Genomic DNA, 16,414 nt, shown 5'->3' with positions numbered 1-16,414 from the left:
CACGCACCTCTCTTGTATGAAAATTGTCGATTTAGGCCAATTGAGCTGACTATCCAAAAAGAAAATACGTCTTGTGGTCAGATGAGGAACTGTGTTTTTACAGGTTGTGGGTATTATCAAGATGATCCTTACGTAAAGCGAGCTTACTATCACTAACGTCTCTCTTGGCGACCGGTGAACCCCGACTACTGCCACGTATATACCACATCGAGACAGACACTTGGACCATCATCAATACTACAGCAAGGATTCAGTTAGCGGAGCCAAAGAGGGGGCAGCCGCCCCCCCTCGCAGCCCCGAAAGCAAGTTTTTTGGGCAAACATCTCACAACTATATTAGAAATTTGAGCAATTTCAGATATTTCCCCCCCCCCCCCCTCAGACGTAAACCTGGCTCCGCCACTGCAAGGATTAAAACAACGCCTACTTTCATTCTATTGTATAAACAAAGTAAAAAGTAATTTTTCAATTAAATGCTTCACAGACGAAAAATCAATAATGTAAGCCTACCATGCTATACCATTACGTTGCTAAAAATATTCTTAATATCCACATTTCAATAATTCTAGTTTCACTTTAAGAGACAATAACATCTTGTGTTTTAACACAGTGGTATTCCTATAGCATTAGTAAGCTTATATCATTCCAGAACAGTAAAGACTAAAACTCCATCCAAATTTCCATGTCAAATAGAGACCAGTTTAGAAAACCACATAATTCCTTCCAAATACCTCAAGTGTCTCAACTGTTAAAGGGACAGTTGTGCCATTTTGATTTGAGTCTTGAATATATCTAAATAGTCTTCAGAAGTACTAGAAATGTACAAAAAATTACACAATTCCTTCAAAAATATCTCACTCAATCTAGGAATTTCTTTTCCTATATCTTTACATCGTCTTTTTATCTTTCAAACGCAGATAATTCTGGACACACATGGATTTATAGACTCACATTTCGATGGTGAGTTGTGAACACTATTACTTACTGACTTGGCTAAAAGCTTTCCGTTTCTGAGACTAATGTCTCATTAGTCAAAACAACAACAAAGTTATTTGTTGAAATTGTGTAAATGTTCTTATCTGGACAAAAATTTGATGGTATATCCTGATAATAATCCACAATATGACAATATATTTTTAAGATGAGGTGAAATTATTTATCAACCAGTATATAACCAAGCTGCATATAAAACACTATATATGGTTCTTACATGAAAATAACACACGAACGAACGTAGTTCACAGCCATTTTGAATCCCTTCCTCGACTTAATAAGTCAAATTTAGATAAAGGTTAAGGTTTAAGATTTGAATGACATTTAGAAGTAGAGAGTAGATATAACAAAAAACACAAGGGGTATATTATGGTATAACTCACTTCTTTAATAACAAAGCACATAACGTTTCAACAAAATTTACACGTGTCATAATCAGATTATTTTTGTTATAAGGTTATTATATTTCAACTAAGCCTTGCATTTTAAGCTTTAAATATGGCTTTAAATATTATTTTAAGATTTTGTTGAAATATTTTGCAAATTCTAATTATTAAGACGAGAAAGAGATTCAAAATGGCTGTGAACTATGCTCAAGTTTGTTATTTCCATGAGAGAACAATACATAGTTTTATTTACACAAAGCCATTAATAAACCACAGGTAACCGACACACTTTACATCATAATCCTGAAGCTATCTGTTTATTTATTTTATCAGCTACAAGTCTATCGAGATGTTTTCGCCGATGTCGTACAACTGTATAGGATATTACTGCTATCACCGTACAAATACTTTCAAATATATAAAATGTCTTTTGTTCCACTGCAGGAACTATATCACAACTGAAAAGGAAGAGAAAGAATATATTTTTCAGTATGTTTTATGTCCTGTACTTGTTATTGGATTAATGAAATGAAACTAGTTTTTTGTCATAGTGTTCTGTATTCATTCTGTATTTTTCCCTAAGATAAGGCATTGAATCTGATTGGTTGAAAATTAAATCTTCCACCAATCAAATTAAAGGGATTGCAAAGGGTTTTTTAGCCTTTTAATCTGTACCGTAGACACCTTTGACTTCTATTTGGGACAATTCTTTGTCCGATGCCTGTGGTTTCTGCAATTCCAGAAATATTTAGCCCGAAATGATGCAGCTCCCCCAAGAGAATTCATAACTAACCTACTATCAGATTACAATAACATAATAATATATGTTATCTCCCCTTACAATATAGCGGCATTTCTAACTAACAATTGCTGACTCATTTACATTTAGCTTCATAGTTACTTATAAAACTCTTTGCTACGTCTTATATTGCTTCGTTTTAGCTTTTAAATATCCTTATTTGTGATAAAATGGCCAGTTTAGTTTCAAATATAGTGGGGCAATCATTTGGTAAATCAAGTTGGTCCAGTAGAAGTAGTATTACAAATTTAACTTACCCTCTGAATATTTGTTTTCCATTACTACATTGGACAAATTCTTTATAACCTGTTTGTTTACAGAATGATAATTCTTTTCTCTACAAATATAAACACAAACTTGTTGACATACAATATATATGGTGTATTGTGCATGAATAACCAGAAACGGAAAAGATACTGGGCCAAGAGATCGAGCAGGAACTTCACTTGGTAGCGTGGCTGCTGCCATGTAAACATCATCATCTTATTCATCTATATGTTTGTGTTGTAATGTTACCCGGGGTTTTTATACATCGTCCTGTATGTTTGTCATCTACATAAATAAATAATTAACTATACTTTTCAAATCTCACATCAGTTACAGAAAAATAAGATGATCTTTAGGAACTTGCGTAGTTCCAAAGTTTGCAATACATTGATATTGTGAAGATGCTGGGTACATTTCTCAAAAACTCTTACAACAAAAATTACTGTAGGGCTCGGTCATATACCTGTATTGTGATTAATGAGAAATATCACAATCGATATCCACCAGACTCAATATTGCCCAGCCCTCAATTACTGTGAGAAATCATGTATTTTACTGGCGACCAAATTTCATTTACATATTGGAAGCAACTTGCTAGGAGAGGGACTGGATACACCATTTCTTTTTAAAAAGTAGACAAAATAGTCCAGTCTCAAAAAGCTGATGACTGAGTTTAAACCAGGTATCAAAACTGCCAACATGAAGCAAAAGTTTTGTTCCCTTCCTCTTAACAATGAAATGAAGTTGAAAGAGGAACATCAACTTCCATACAATTTCAGATCCTTTTCTATCATAATTTAATAACTATTGCAGCATAAATTTAAATAAAACTTACATTTTCATCTCTAGGACAGATTTTACAAGGTTCTATAACTGTTACTGTTCCAGGATTGCAACTTGCATTTGTTAAGGCTGAAAAAAATATCATAGAATTTCAAGGGTATCTAAAGAGTACTGTTTTTTTTTCTTGTTTATAGGAGATACTGGAATAGAATATGTTGGCAAGTATATTCTGCTTTCCTGAATTTCTTTAATTCCTGAATATTAGGATTTGTGTCAAATATTTGCAATAGCAGCGTAGCCTTGTAATCTGTTAACCTTCAGGCCATGTATTCTCGAAATGATCTTAGCGTTAGGATATCCTACAAAACTTGTTAGTAGTTTAGACCCTAAGACACCCTAATACTGAGATTGTTTCGAGAATATGCAGCCTTAACTTCATAAACAATCCCATACTCTAAAGTGTCTGTTGATGTAATGATATCATTAAAACTGATTGTGAACATTTTGATAACTTTCTTGAATAGGTGAATAGTATATATTTTTAAGATGTTTTGTCTATAAATGACAATATCCATTAAAAACATATTCTTTCATTACCTTTTGCTGCTAATTTGGCTTTTTTCAGCTTATGCTGACTTGACCATCTGTTTTCAAAAAATAACATCATAACTGACACACTGCAAGCAAAGAAAATCATTATTCAGATCAATTTAAAATATGGTGCAGAATATTAACATTTCCACTATTACTTCCTTCAATGAGCAAATTATGCAAACTGGAATTCATTTTTTGATAAACTGTTGAATCTATTGCCAGTATCTGAAACTCACTTCAAATTAATTCTAAAGAAGCATAGAAAGCACAAAAAAACAAACAAAAAATCCAACTTCATGAAGCCAAGCTGTATTTTGGACAAGTCTAATGACTCAAAAGGTCATGCAAGAATGATAAACTGGTACTCTGTTGTGTTCGCTTATGGACTGGGGGATCAGTTTAGCATTAGCTAGCAAGGTTAACACTGTAAGTTTGTAACAGCCTTTTAAATTTCTTCAGTTCAATTGGGATTGAGTACAGAACAACTAACTAGTAACTACCCACCTTGTTAAAAGCAGAATCGTTCCTACCATCCGTCGCTTGGTACAGAACTCAATCATATTTCACGGTTTGAAAACGAATTTAAAATTCAACTCATCATAATTGAGAAAACTTCATAAATAAAATTTACGTGATTGTTTACACATCACCGGAATAATGGCGGACAACCGGAAACACTTAAAAAAATTGTTTTTGTAAACTTTAGATTCGGACTAAAATTGAAGAAATCGATAAATGTCTTCTGTGATCAAAATAGTTTCAAATTAACTCAATCGAACTATATAGTATCATTTTGCATAATTCCAAACCATACACTAACACTTCGTTCGACTGAAAAAATATAAAAATAGTTTTTAAAATTAAAAATCCAAATACTGTTTTACATTCAACTCCAGTGCATTATAGGATTCTTTTCACGGGGAAAGAGAAAGGAAGGTCACTACAAAATTTAAGTGGAAACTTCGAAATGTTTGGCCTTGCAAGGAGAGCTGGCGCTATTGTGGCAAATTCTACTCGTCGAATGGTTTTTCAACCTGGTAAAACATTTTCCAATATCACCAAATCTCAGAAATTTCAGGCCTAATCCCTAATCGTTCAAGTTGTAGCTCCACAAAATTGTCAACAAAGTGTAACTGTAAAATTACTGCAAATCCATGCTTATATATTGCAGTTCATTAGCATTGTTAATAAGTTTATGAAGGATTGAATCATAAAGTAATATATGAAATATGCCTATAGCATGTCTGCAACCCAAAACAACAAAACCGTTAACCTGTTTCCTTTGACATTTATAACTATCTTTGGTGCCAATGACTAGTTATTAATTCACCACTTTACTGTTGGGTATGTAGTGGTCCCGACCCCTTTACAAGTTCCTCACTAGTGGTTTCCCTCTTTACAAGTTTTTAATTCTTCTCTCTGACCACACTATTCTCTGAATTGAATTTTGGCAATAATTTGGATATGAATTGGAATGTTCACTTCAGAATACTACTGGTGCTGAGAGTTTTAGTTTGCCTTTGGGTAGATGAAAATGTCAACCACTGGAACACAAGCTATGAATCAGGAAGCATTGCATTGATTTACTAATAATGTTTATGTTTGATTGTTAATTTCAGCACCATTACAAGTAACAAGTTTACGTTTAAAATCAAACGTTGATTCCCAGATCAGAAAATTGGCTGATACAGAAGATGGTCTTGAAGGAGCAGATTTACTAAATTTCCGAGCTCTTGAAAACAGTGACAGCTGGCTGACAAGAAAAGTCTTTTCTGAAATTGCTGTAAGTGTCTGAACTGCAGTTATATTGTCATAGGGGATGTTACAAGAGGGTTAGTGGTGGGTTATGTTTGATCTGGGCCTTTCCTTATTGTCTGTCAAATTTTACCCAGCTTGACTGTGGTAGGAGTTGGTAATGAGGCAGAAAATGGACATCTTTCTTGACATCCTAATTTGATCAAGTCTGCCACAATGTGTATAACATGTATCACAGGTGTTTTTAACCTGTGGGTAAATTTGACATTTTGTTGGGGTGAGGGGGTAATAAGGCACACCGCAGTCAAGCATAACAAGTTTGGACAATAACAATTGAAGATTATTTCATTCAATCAGGCTATATTCACTGATCTGGAAAAAAATTTCAGGAAAATATAAGAGAAAATCATAGGATTTACAAGGTGAAGAGGTCGGGGTTGGGGTGGGGGTTATGTAATTGATCAAGTATACTGAAAAGGGTAATATGTTTAGAAATAAGTCTGATACATGACTGACATATTTCAAGATGTCTGTGATATATTGATTGTTATTGTTTCAGGGATATGACTCCATACCAGACCCTAAAGTCATGGTAGCAGGACTGGTTGCTTGTAGAAGACTGAATGATTATGCCCTAGCTATCAGATTCATTGAAAATATCCACGTATGTATTTCACTCACCTCCACCTGCGGGGATTTCACCTCCACCTGCGGGGATTTCATCTCCAACTGCAAGGATTTCCTTATTGACATTTTTCTGTCATCTCATAGTCATTAAAAATACAAATTTCGAATATTCGGAACTCGTCTCAAAGTCAAAGTATAGACATGAGAATAAGTTTTACATGTGCAACTTCAGTAGAGACGCAGACTGAAAATAGGTCAGTTGTCTGAAGATCACATAGCATGAAACTGTGTAACAACAACATGTTTTTTTAGGTTCTGTTTTAACATTTCGGTTTTCTATCATGTTAAATCTAATTCTCAGAAAACGATCTAGCCATCATTAGAACTTTGCGTCAACCATGGAGTTGAGAATAAAAAAAACTTCAGGTAAAAATACAATTAATCACGCTAATGAAGTAATGACACAAAATTCAAATGTTTAAGATATTTCTATAGTTTTCAACTGAGTTGTATGATCTAGTGATGATAAAGAATGATTTGAATTTTCTTTTATTTACAGCACAAAGCCCAGGGGTTCGATAAGAATTTATGGGCATACATCCAGCAAGAAATTACCCCAGCCATGCAAGAACTAGGAATCTCTAGTTTAGAAGAAATGGGATATGAAAAACCAGAAAAGGAAGTTGTAGATGTTTTTGACATGTATAAAAAATAAACAATGGCTAACTTAGGTGAGTTTTGTGATGCAAGGATATTTATGACCTATCAGGTTAAAACATGAAGACTTCCTGGTTACTCTTTAAAGGGACACAGGTGCCATCTATATGATAAATTGTCAAAATAAAGTTTTTGATGACGTCATTAATCACAAAATTTTCTTTATCACATAAGGCACAGCCTGTTTAGTGACATCATCATACACTTAGTTATGTGGAATTTGCAGGAACCACAGACGTCTGATTGAAAATTGGAATGATGTAAATTCCCTGTGTCCCTGATACACATAAAAAATGTAGATATCTGTAATGATATATCAAGGGAGTTAATAAATAATGATATAACAAGGGAGTTAATAAATAATGATATAGCAAGGGAGTTAATAAATAATGATATAACAAGGGAGTTAATAAATAATAATATAGCAAGGGAGTTAATAAATAATGATATAACAAGGGAGTTAATAAATAATGATATAACAAGGGAGTTAATAAATAATGATATAGCAAGGGAGTTAATAAATAATGATATAGCAAGGGAGTTAATAAATAATGATATATCAAGGGAGTTAATTAATAATGATATAACAAGGGAGTTAATAAATAATGATATAACAAGGGAGTTAATAAATAATGATATAACAAGGGAGTTAATAAATAATGATATAGCAAGGGAGTTAATAAGTAATGATATAACAAGGGAGTTAATAAATAATGATATAGCAAGGGAGTTAATAAATAATGATATAACAAGGGAGTTAATAAATAATGATATAGCAAGGGAGTTAATAAATAATGATATAACAAGGGAGTTAATAAATATTGATATAACAAGGAAGTTAATAAATGATGATATAACAAGGGAGTAAATAAATAATAATATAACAAGGGAGTTAATAAATAATGATATAACAAGGGAGTTAATAATTTGTATGTTGTATATTTCAGGAAATATATAATTGTTATTGTGTTAAAAGAAGCAGGAAGATTTAATTTATAGAGACAATCGAGAATATTTCTTCATATTGTGATAAATTGGAAAAAAAAACAAAAAAAAATCTGAAATTTTTAGAACTTGTTTTGTTATAATTTTAGTCCTGCTCCTGATCTGCCCCTGGCACTATTTACATGGCCTTGATGCAAGACTGTTACTGGGGTGGCGCTTGATTGGAGGTCCCAATTCTGCCCCCAATCGATGGGTATGAAAGCGGATATGTCACATTAAAATTTTACCATCTATTGCGTACTCTGCTATTTTGAAGTCTGTCTGCACCTGCTGTTTTTCAGGACACATGCAATGCCTTCTGAACTCGGTTTCAACTTGTTTTGTTGAAAGTTCTGTTGATTCCATAGATCCCTTGCCTGCAGAACTCACCCTGGGTTTGTCAATTTGTCATCCAATTGTTACAGTCCCAGATTCTTCAAAAATTAAACCTCAATTTTTTTCAAATGACCAATCAGATGATCAAACTAATGAAATCCAAGACCAGAGTCATACAATAGTTTAGATGTAGTGTAGGGGCCACAGATCTGTCAAGGGGCCTTAAGGCAGAACTACATAATCATAAATTTTAAGCACACTTGCGCACGATGGCAAGACAAATGATTGTAAGACTCAGGTGGGAGTTTGCTGTGGTCTGAAATTATTGAATCAGTCAAGAGTTGTCTTTTCTTTGTTGACAAAATTGACAGGTCGATATTCTCGAAAATATCTAAAATGTACGAAATCTATTAGATTAGTAAGTCAAATGGAAAATGGTATGAATTATTTGTGGTTTCATCACCAAAACAAAATGCAAGGTTTGTTATTCATAATCGTAATTGAGACGAAATCGATTGGACATCATAAAAAGAAAATAATTGGTGTCTCAAATTTCCAAACTTCCAACCAAGCCTCCTTGTGATATCCTGAATATACAGATGGCGAAATATATACGTATGACAAGAGAAAATGTTAAAACCTTTCTTCTGACATTTTTTTTTAGGCCTATATATATTTATATTTATTTACATATGCATATAACCTAGTATAACCTAGTATAAGCTATGAAGGATGATGGGTGATGAATAAGGTGCACTTTACCCTATTATGGTGCCATCTTAAATCATCAATAGTCATATCAGGGGCAGAAAACTGGGGTTTAAAACTCTTTTCCTTTGTTATAGGCGGAGTAGATGGAAGATATGGTCGGATGACAGCAGCAACAAGTTCCAGTAAAATATTCGATGATTTTGTGGATCCGGAACTTAATGATAAAACTCATAAAGGTATGACTTACTTGAGTCTATTGTTGTTTACATGTGTTTATTTATCTTTGCAAAAATATAAGATAGATAATGAATATGAATCTTGTTAAAGGGACAGGTTCTGTATTCGTTTGACTAATTGTACCTTAGTCTCAAAAATGGGAGTATTTCTAGTACGGAACCATACTTCTGAAGACTATTTACATATATAACCCCCAAATCAACCCCAAAATATTTCGAATCTGTCACTTTAACATTGTATGGGAATAAACTGAGTTACTTATCATGTGATGAGCTTTTCATGATTCGTTTCTTATTTCTTCATAACAATAACAAATCCACACGGTGCAGAAAAGTTGGACATAAAACTCCATTCATTTCATTTCCTGTTATATTTATAAAAAATGATTGGTATTGAAATGAAATGAATGGAGTTTTAAATTCTATTTTATTTATAGAAATCACAATAAAATGGTTTAATAAAACTAACAATTTTGATTTTGTTTTCAGTTGCTGAGAAAGTATCAGAAAATCTGAATATTATAGCTAATGATGCCTCACTGGCATTTTTCAGGATCCAGGAACATGTTCGTAAAACATTACCACAGCTTGTCGATCAAAAGGTTTGTAGAATATTGTAGCTCAGTTAGTTATAGTGTTGAAATCTTGACATCATATGTTTGATTTAAGCAAACAAATGGTTGTTATGACTTCTGGATATAATCAAACTACAAACGTTGATCTTAAGTTGGCTTGCGTCATTTTTTCAGTCAATTCAGCTGTATAAAGGTACAGGCAAAGATCAACAAGAGATTTAACCAAGGATCAGCTGGTAGAAAGCATCTTTGTGAACCTTAGTTATTAGCCTTTTAAAAAGATGGTTGTTTGTTTCTCTCTTCTATATTGTGTAACTTATTGTAGGCTTGAGTAAGAAAAGACATTTCATTATCATCTAGAATTTTACTATTTTTTTCATTACAGCACGAGGTTCAAGATATCCATAAAAAAGTTCAAGGTGCTGGGTTTGATGCTGAGTATGCTACCAAGTAGGTTATTTTACTGTTCGTTATTTCAAAGCTCCCTGATGAGATAAATCTTTATAATCATAATTTTGTGTCAAAAAAAAATGTGAATGGCAAACGTGCCCCTTTAAGACAAAGTGTAGTCACAGAACATACATCAAACACAATCTCACTGTGAAGATTTATCTCATCAAACATCAAAATGTTTACCTGATTTGTGCTCTATTTTCTACTGTTATGATAATCCTACACTGTATACGATAATTCGCTTCTTATTCTTACTCAGTGCAGAATTATTGATACTGCTGAAAATAGAACAAGCGAATACATAAGTGTTGAATATAAATAAACCAAGTACTAAGAATCTGAACTGCAAAACGAAACCGGAAATACAAAATAACATTTTTGCAAGATATTGGTAGCAGCTAATGAACTTTTCACTTGAGGAAGTATATCAATTATAAGTGAGTAAGTATTTCATAATGAAAAGTGATATCAGGTGTCTGTACCATACCTTGTCTTTTAGTTTACATGATTTCTGTTTTACAGTGCTGTTAAAACTATGAATGGTAGCGCCACCCATTTTCACAATATTCAGGATTTACTGAAGAACGCCATGTTTATGAAACAGCAGATAGATTATGAAGAAAATAGAAGGTAAAGAATAATTATTTCTAATTAATATTCATGATTGGTCAAAAAGGGTGAGAAAACCTCAACAATCCTTTTAATATTGACCAATCACCTGTCTAGAAGTAGGTTAGATTTTGTAATTATAAGTTACAAAAATTCTGGCAACAAGTCGGTGATTTAGACCAAATTTTCATTTCTTTTGTTTTTGCTTTAAATCTGAATAAAGCTACTTAAGTAGGGATCTAAAGATATTAAACATAGCACCAGGAGTCTAATTGGTAGTGGATTTTAATGGTATTTGTCTTGAAGGTGTTTCAATAAGGCTGCACCAACTTCGTTGAAATTTCAGTAGTTGCTCGAATACGCCATCTTTGTATCCTTTAACTTCCCTAGAAAGCCAGGTGGAACTGGGATGTACTCTCCAAAACATTCTGATACAACTCTGATGTCATCGCCTGTTTCAACGACAACACCATTGATTGACAGCACAGACAGTTCATTAGGTCAGAGTGGACATGAACAACTTCCAGAGTAAGATAGTTGTTGTGGTTTTAGTTGTCGTCAAGTGCTTTTTCACCTAAAACATAACCGAAAAAGGGGTCTTGTGTTATATGGAGTCAAACTTAGGATCATGACTCCTGCCATTTTCACAATGTCAAGCTATTACAAACTTTGTCTTGACTGCAGTAGCCACCCTTCTTGTATCATGGAATGCAGCAATTTGATTGGATTGTACTCCAGTGAATACAGCCAATCACAGAGGTTGTCCCACACGGAGCCAGTAGCATACGACAAATCAATGAAGTTACTAACAAAGCTCTCCCTCTTAATCTTTACTTGGTGTTTCTTGTCTTTTAAGCCGTCTGACATTGGACATATTTCTCTTCTTTATTTTAACGTGTGACGTCCAGGCTTCAGTGAATATACATATACTGGCTTAAAGATAATTTTAATATTTTTGCTCAAATATTTAACCAATTTCTGAAAAAGCTAATTAGCAGCATGACTTAATAATTTATGTTTAATTTTTATTTGGTTGCAGTACTATACTCTCGGCATGTCCTTGCTCCCCTAAAAAATGTCGAGATGGAAAATCATCGAAAAATACAACATCACAACATTCGAAAAAGGGTGAGACTAATCGATGTTGTGGCAGTGTTTTGGAGAGTCGTTCTCCTTCAGGAGACTGATTTGTGCTCTGGGTACAAATTGAAGTATCGAAATGTACCCAAATGTACCCAATTGTACATGTTAATAACTGTCCCCTGCTTGAGAACGATTCCATTCTGTTTCAGTTTCACTGTTTCATGTATTGAGCAATCTATCAGTGTGTCTTCTATTTTCAGTCCATTTTGTTTTGGCTTCAATGTTTTTTAGCAATCTGTTGTGTGTCTTTCTCTTTTTTTTTTCCATTTTATTTTAGTGGTCCTTTGTGTATTTTTTAATTGTAGCCATCAGTGTATCTGAATATCTTGTTTATAGAACCAACACCTACTTGTTGATTAGTAGTGAACTCATGAAAGAGAAGTAATATCAGGTGTTTCGTAAAGAATAAGCATGATCTGCTTGGCACATGATACCTGCCAATACTATATGTCAAAATCATGAAATACAACCAGATCAATTTATGCCAAAAATAAAACAGCAAAGATGCAAGAAACAGATTTGTAATATTTGTCCAAAATGTTGTTATAACAACCATATAATATTAATATCTTTTGATGTTTAGGTTTTTAATTGGCGATATTTACCTCTTTGGTTTTATATTATATATTGTATCGAAATAGAAATAGAACATAGATTTCTACTTTTATTTTCTCTAGTCAAGAAGTAGGTATACCAGCTACTGAAGGAAGTAACACATCACAGACCAATTCTAACCAATCAACTTCTGTCTCCTCATCACCTTCCCGTCGACCTCGTGTTGTTTCAACCTCGTATGTTTACAGCATCAATGGATGATAAAGCTCCTTATTCCATATTTCAGCCAGTCATGTATGATTGAGGTTGACATTGACAGGCAATTGGGATTTTGCAGACTATGTCTATTAATATTAAGAAAGGCCTGTGTATGGAAATAATAAGAAATTCTTGCACTCTCAGTGTCCTTTTGGATTTTTGATCAAGTCAAGCAAAGGTATTTGTGAACATCGGGTACGATTTAAAACCTACTCATATTCAGTTTCAGGCACAAAAAAAACAGTGATTCGAAACTCTGTCTACTTAAGGTGCGGGTATTTGGTCGTAGATATTTGTCACCGATTAAAATTAGTAAAATCTCGAATGTGCCCATGCTTCCATGACAAGATTATCATGATGCTGACAAGATTTATAATATAAAACAAGTTTGATAATTGTCTCTGATTGTTTTATCATCTGCAAGACAGACTGTCATTATCCCATCAGATTCATTTTCCTTTCAATTGCATGCTCAGCAGATGATTATCAACATGGTGGAAAACGACCGACTGGAGATTTAGGTCTCCGCGTTTGCCCGTGCCATTCCGCAAATCTCCTGACAAGACTCTAGTCTGCGACAAAAATGTCCGACCAAGGCTGCTCGTGTGCCCTTACATTTAAGTACTTAAAACTACCTAAAGATATAGTAGACCTTTTGTATTTATGATTTGAATCGTACTGGGTTGACACAAAATCTTTGTTTGACAATATAATTGGTTATTAAAACTATATAATCAAAATAATTTTATAAAAACTTAATATAAATCAAGGTAAATAGTTTTGGACATAGATATCTTGGTACCATTGTTGTTATTGTATATTATTGTGATCATTTTGTACTGTACTTACTCTCTGTATGTAAATATAATTGTTTTCCTCTAAATTTACCTTCACTTCATGTAATGATTGTAATTATAAAAATGGGAGCCATGGTGGCTCAGTGAGTTAGACACTTGCTTGCTAACCCAAGCCACAGATGACTCAATGACAACACCCACTACACTGCTCTTGCAGTGGAGCTCAAAGACCATCAGTGAAAGGACAAAATCCAGCCCAATCATGGGAGTCAATTGTTAGGATATTTTAACTCCCAATACACTCTCCCTCCCCTATTTCTCAAACAAACCCAAAACTAAAACAGAACAGCAGTTAAATATATAATTTATAATCATATTAAAAACATCAACAAAACAGATATAGAAAATAGTATATTACAATTAGTAAGGCCATCAAGATAGATATATATATATATTTAAAACACAAATTACTGGCATTATCAGTGGCCAATTTCACAAAAACTTAACTTGAGTCAACTCTGGCTTATTTTTCATTGGGTGGCTCTCTGTTGAAGATAAAAGGCGTTTTTGTGGGCCGATGCGATTAGGTAGATTAGCTATTTTGTGCGTTTGTGAGCCAGGACGATTAGGCTAATCGGTACATTTGTGAGCCAGTTTACCTAAACTGATTTGACTAATCATCCTAACCGTCCGAGGAGGCTTAGGCTTTTCCGAGATGGCGACATTTGGAAGTTGCTAATGTAATCAAAATAACGGTCTTTCATTGGTTGTCAGCGGAGGCAGCCATATTGCCAAATCTTTTTTCTTTTTGCCAAATTTGAATTTTGCATTTGTGGACCACTGCTAATCTAAACCAAATCGTACTACCTGATCGAATCGGCCCACAAAAACGCCTATTCATTGACAGAAAAGCTTCTGTGGCGTTTTTTGTAAACCAGGAGGGGGCCCAGCTGGGCCATAAAATTTTCCAGGACATTCAGGATTGATTTTAAACATAAACACGATGAGTCCAGGTTAGTTTTAGGAAATGTAAGTAGTTATTAATGTAAATAAATAAAGCTAGGCCATTAGGTGCCGTGAGTTCGAATCGTAAGAACTGTTCTGATGCCTGTGCCTGTGCTTCCTAGAATCGGCCCTGTCTCAGCTTTAACTCCCCTAATACAATGTAAATAAAGTCTGTTACTATTTCTTCTACCTTTAAATATAATGGACTCCTTGTTTTTAATGAGACCTGGATTATCTTTCCTTGATTATACTCGTAACAATGAATAATTTTTGTAGAGATATATTTAAGTAGAACCGTAACATGTTGTTAACTTGGACGCAGGCTGAAATAGGTCAGTTGTTAGAAGATCCAGTTTCTGAGATTTAAGTATGTTTGGTCAAAAAAATGGCCTACCTGTCCCTTTAACTTGGACGCAGGCTGAAATAGGTCAGTTGTTTGAAGATCCCACAGCGAGACACTCTGAGTAACAACATGTTTGAGGTTCTGTTTTAATAATTCTATATTTCCAATTATATCATTGTTGTCAGAGCACGCAGGCTGAAATAGGTCCAACATAAATCCAACATAAAAATGGCGGTTGATTTTCCTACAGCAAATAAGTAAAGGAAGCCAACTGACTAACTGCTCAGGAGTGACGTCATTCTTTTGTACTTCTCTTAAATAATGTTTGGAATGTAGACAAGAAAAAAGGCTACCCATAAATACGAATTCTAAATACTCTGATTAAATATTAGCCTGTTAACTGTGGGTCTCATCAAACTTTGATATATTGCCAGTTATTGGATATTTAACACTGGGTTGTTTAGTCTACTGTTTGGAAAGTAGATGACCTATTTATTGTTTTCTAATCACTTGAATGAAACAGGCCAGTTACCAGGCAAATTATAAAGCAGATTATCTCTGCTGCGGCAAGTTGAAAACAAAACAAAAGTTGTGCAAGATATAAAATTGTGCTTAATATTTCATTAAAACAACTTAAAGTGATTGTACAGAGGTTTTCTAAATTTATTATGTGTATCAGGAACAGATAGAATCAATTTGCACCAATTAGTGTTGTCATCAAACACCTAGTAGTAGTGGAATTGCAGAATCCACAGAGGTCTGATTGTAAATTGGAATGGTGCAAATTGATGCTATCATTGTTCCTGATACACATGGAAATTTAGAAAATCTCTTTAATACAATCCCTTTAAAACCAATCAGGTTAAAATTAAGATGACTTTTGTAGTCCGTTGAATCATATACAGTTTTATCATAACATAATAATAAGATAACAAATCATAAACAATCCAACATATATCACAGCATATTGCTCGTCAAAAACAAATTAGGGCATCTCGATTAGAGAGTTCTGCATGTTCGGAATTTATGAAATCAACTGGACGTTAAAAAAAAACGGAAGGGAATTCAGAACGAGTCCACTTGTCCCAAATTAAAAGTACGTGCAGAGACTAGTGCAGACAGAATTCAAAATGGCAGAGAAAAGAATAGAAGGGTAAATTTTTAATGTGACATAATTTGGTAACATCTGTTCGATTGGGGCCATTTTCAGAGCAGACGGAACCTGTTCAGAACTCTTCAATATAGAGTAACATATTCACAACATAACCAGTACAAAAATAGTTATTAAATTATCACATTTGAATACTGGTACTTCAAATTTTTAGTAAAATTCTTTAATTTTTTTTCACAAATTATGACCCAAAAACCAGAGTCAGAGTTCCATTTAAGAAAACTATACAGTAAGAGGAACAAAGTTTATGACAAAACAAACAAGTAAAAGAATATATCCTATAAAATTGCAAATTTGTGGAAAGTTGAAGAAATTAAA

General features: G+C 33.7%; 3 protein-coding genes across 3 annotated transcripts; 2 read left to right on the top strand and 1 right to left on the bottom strand.

Moving 5' to 3' along the window:
• Positions 1-429: 429 nt before the first annotated feature.
• Positions 430-4,491, bottom strand: LOTGIDRAFT_149774 (hypothetical protein; the record flags this gene model as incomplete). The annotated part of the gene is made up of 5 exons (XM_009050500.1): positions 4,326-4,491; positions 3,825-3,904; positions 3,280-3,356; positions 2,435-2,514; positions 430-1,836 (listed from the first exon to the last, which is right to left on the bottom strand). Coding segments are annotated over exons 1-5 (449 nt in total), but the record flags the coding sequence as incomplete, so codon positions are not given.
• A 297-nt stretch (positions 4,492-4,788) lies between these two features.
• LOTGIDRAFT_157909 (hypothetical protein) lies at positions 4,789-7,919 on the top strand (the record flags this gene model as incomplete). Its single annotated transcript, XM_009050499.1, has 5 exons — positions 4,789-4,858; positions 5,441-5,604; positions 6,136-6,240; positions 6,763-6,905; positions 7,868-7,919. The coding sequence occupies 5 exons, from the start codon at positions 4,789-4,791 to the stop codon at positions 7,917-7,919; spliced, it is 534 nt and encodes a 177-aa protein (XP_009048747.1).
• A 793-nt stretch (positions 7,920-8,712) lies between these two features.
• LOTGIDRAFT_230826 (hypothetical protein) lies at positions 8,713-12,447 on the top strand (the record flags this gene model as incomplete). The annotated part of the gene is made up of 8 exons (XM_009050498.1): positions 8,713-8,719; positions 9,086-9,187; positions 9,677-9,789; positions 10,148-10,212; positions 10,738-10,845; positions 11,215-11,352; positions 11,864-11,952; positions 12,273-12,447. The coding sequence occupies 8 exons, from the start codon at positions 8,713-8,715 to the stop codon at positions 12,350-12,352; spliced, it is 702 nt and encodes a 233-aa protein (XP_009048746.1). The 3' UTR covers positions 12,353-12,447.
• Between the last annotated feature and the right edge of the window lie 3,967 nt (positions 12,448-16,414).

The sequence above is a fragment of the Lottia gigantea genome (genome assembly GCF_000327385.1).
Source record: "Lottia gigantea unplaced genomic scaffold LOTGIsca_15, whole genome shotgun sequence".
Classification (NCBI taxonomy): domain Eukaryota; kingdom Metazoa; phylum Mollusca; class Gastropoda; family Lottiidae; genus Lottia; species Lottia gigantea.
Note: the sequence above shows the minus strand (reverse complement) of the source record. Positions and strands in the feature narration are given on the sequence as shown.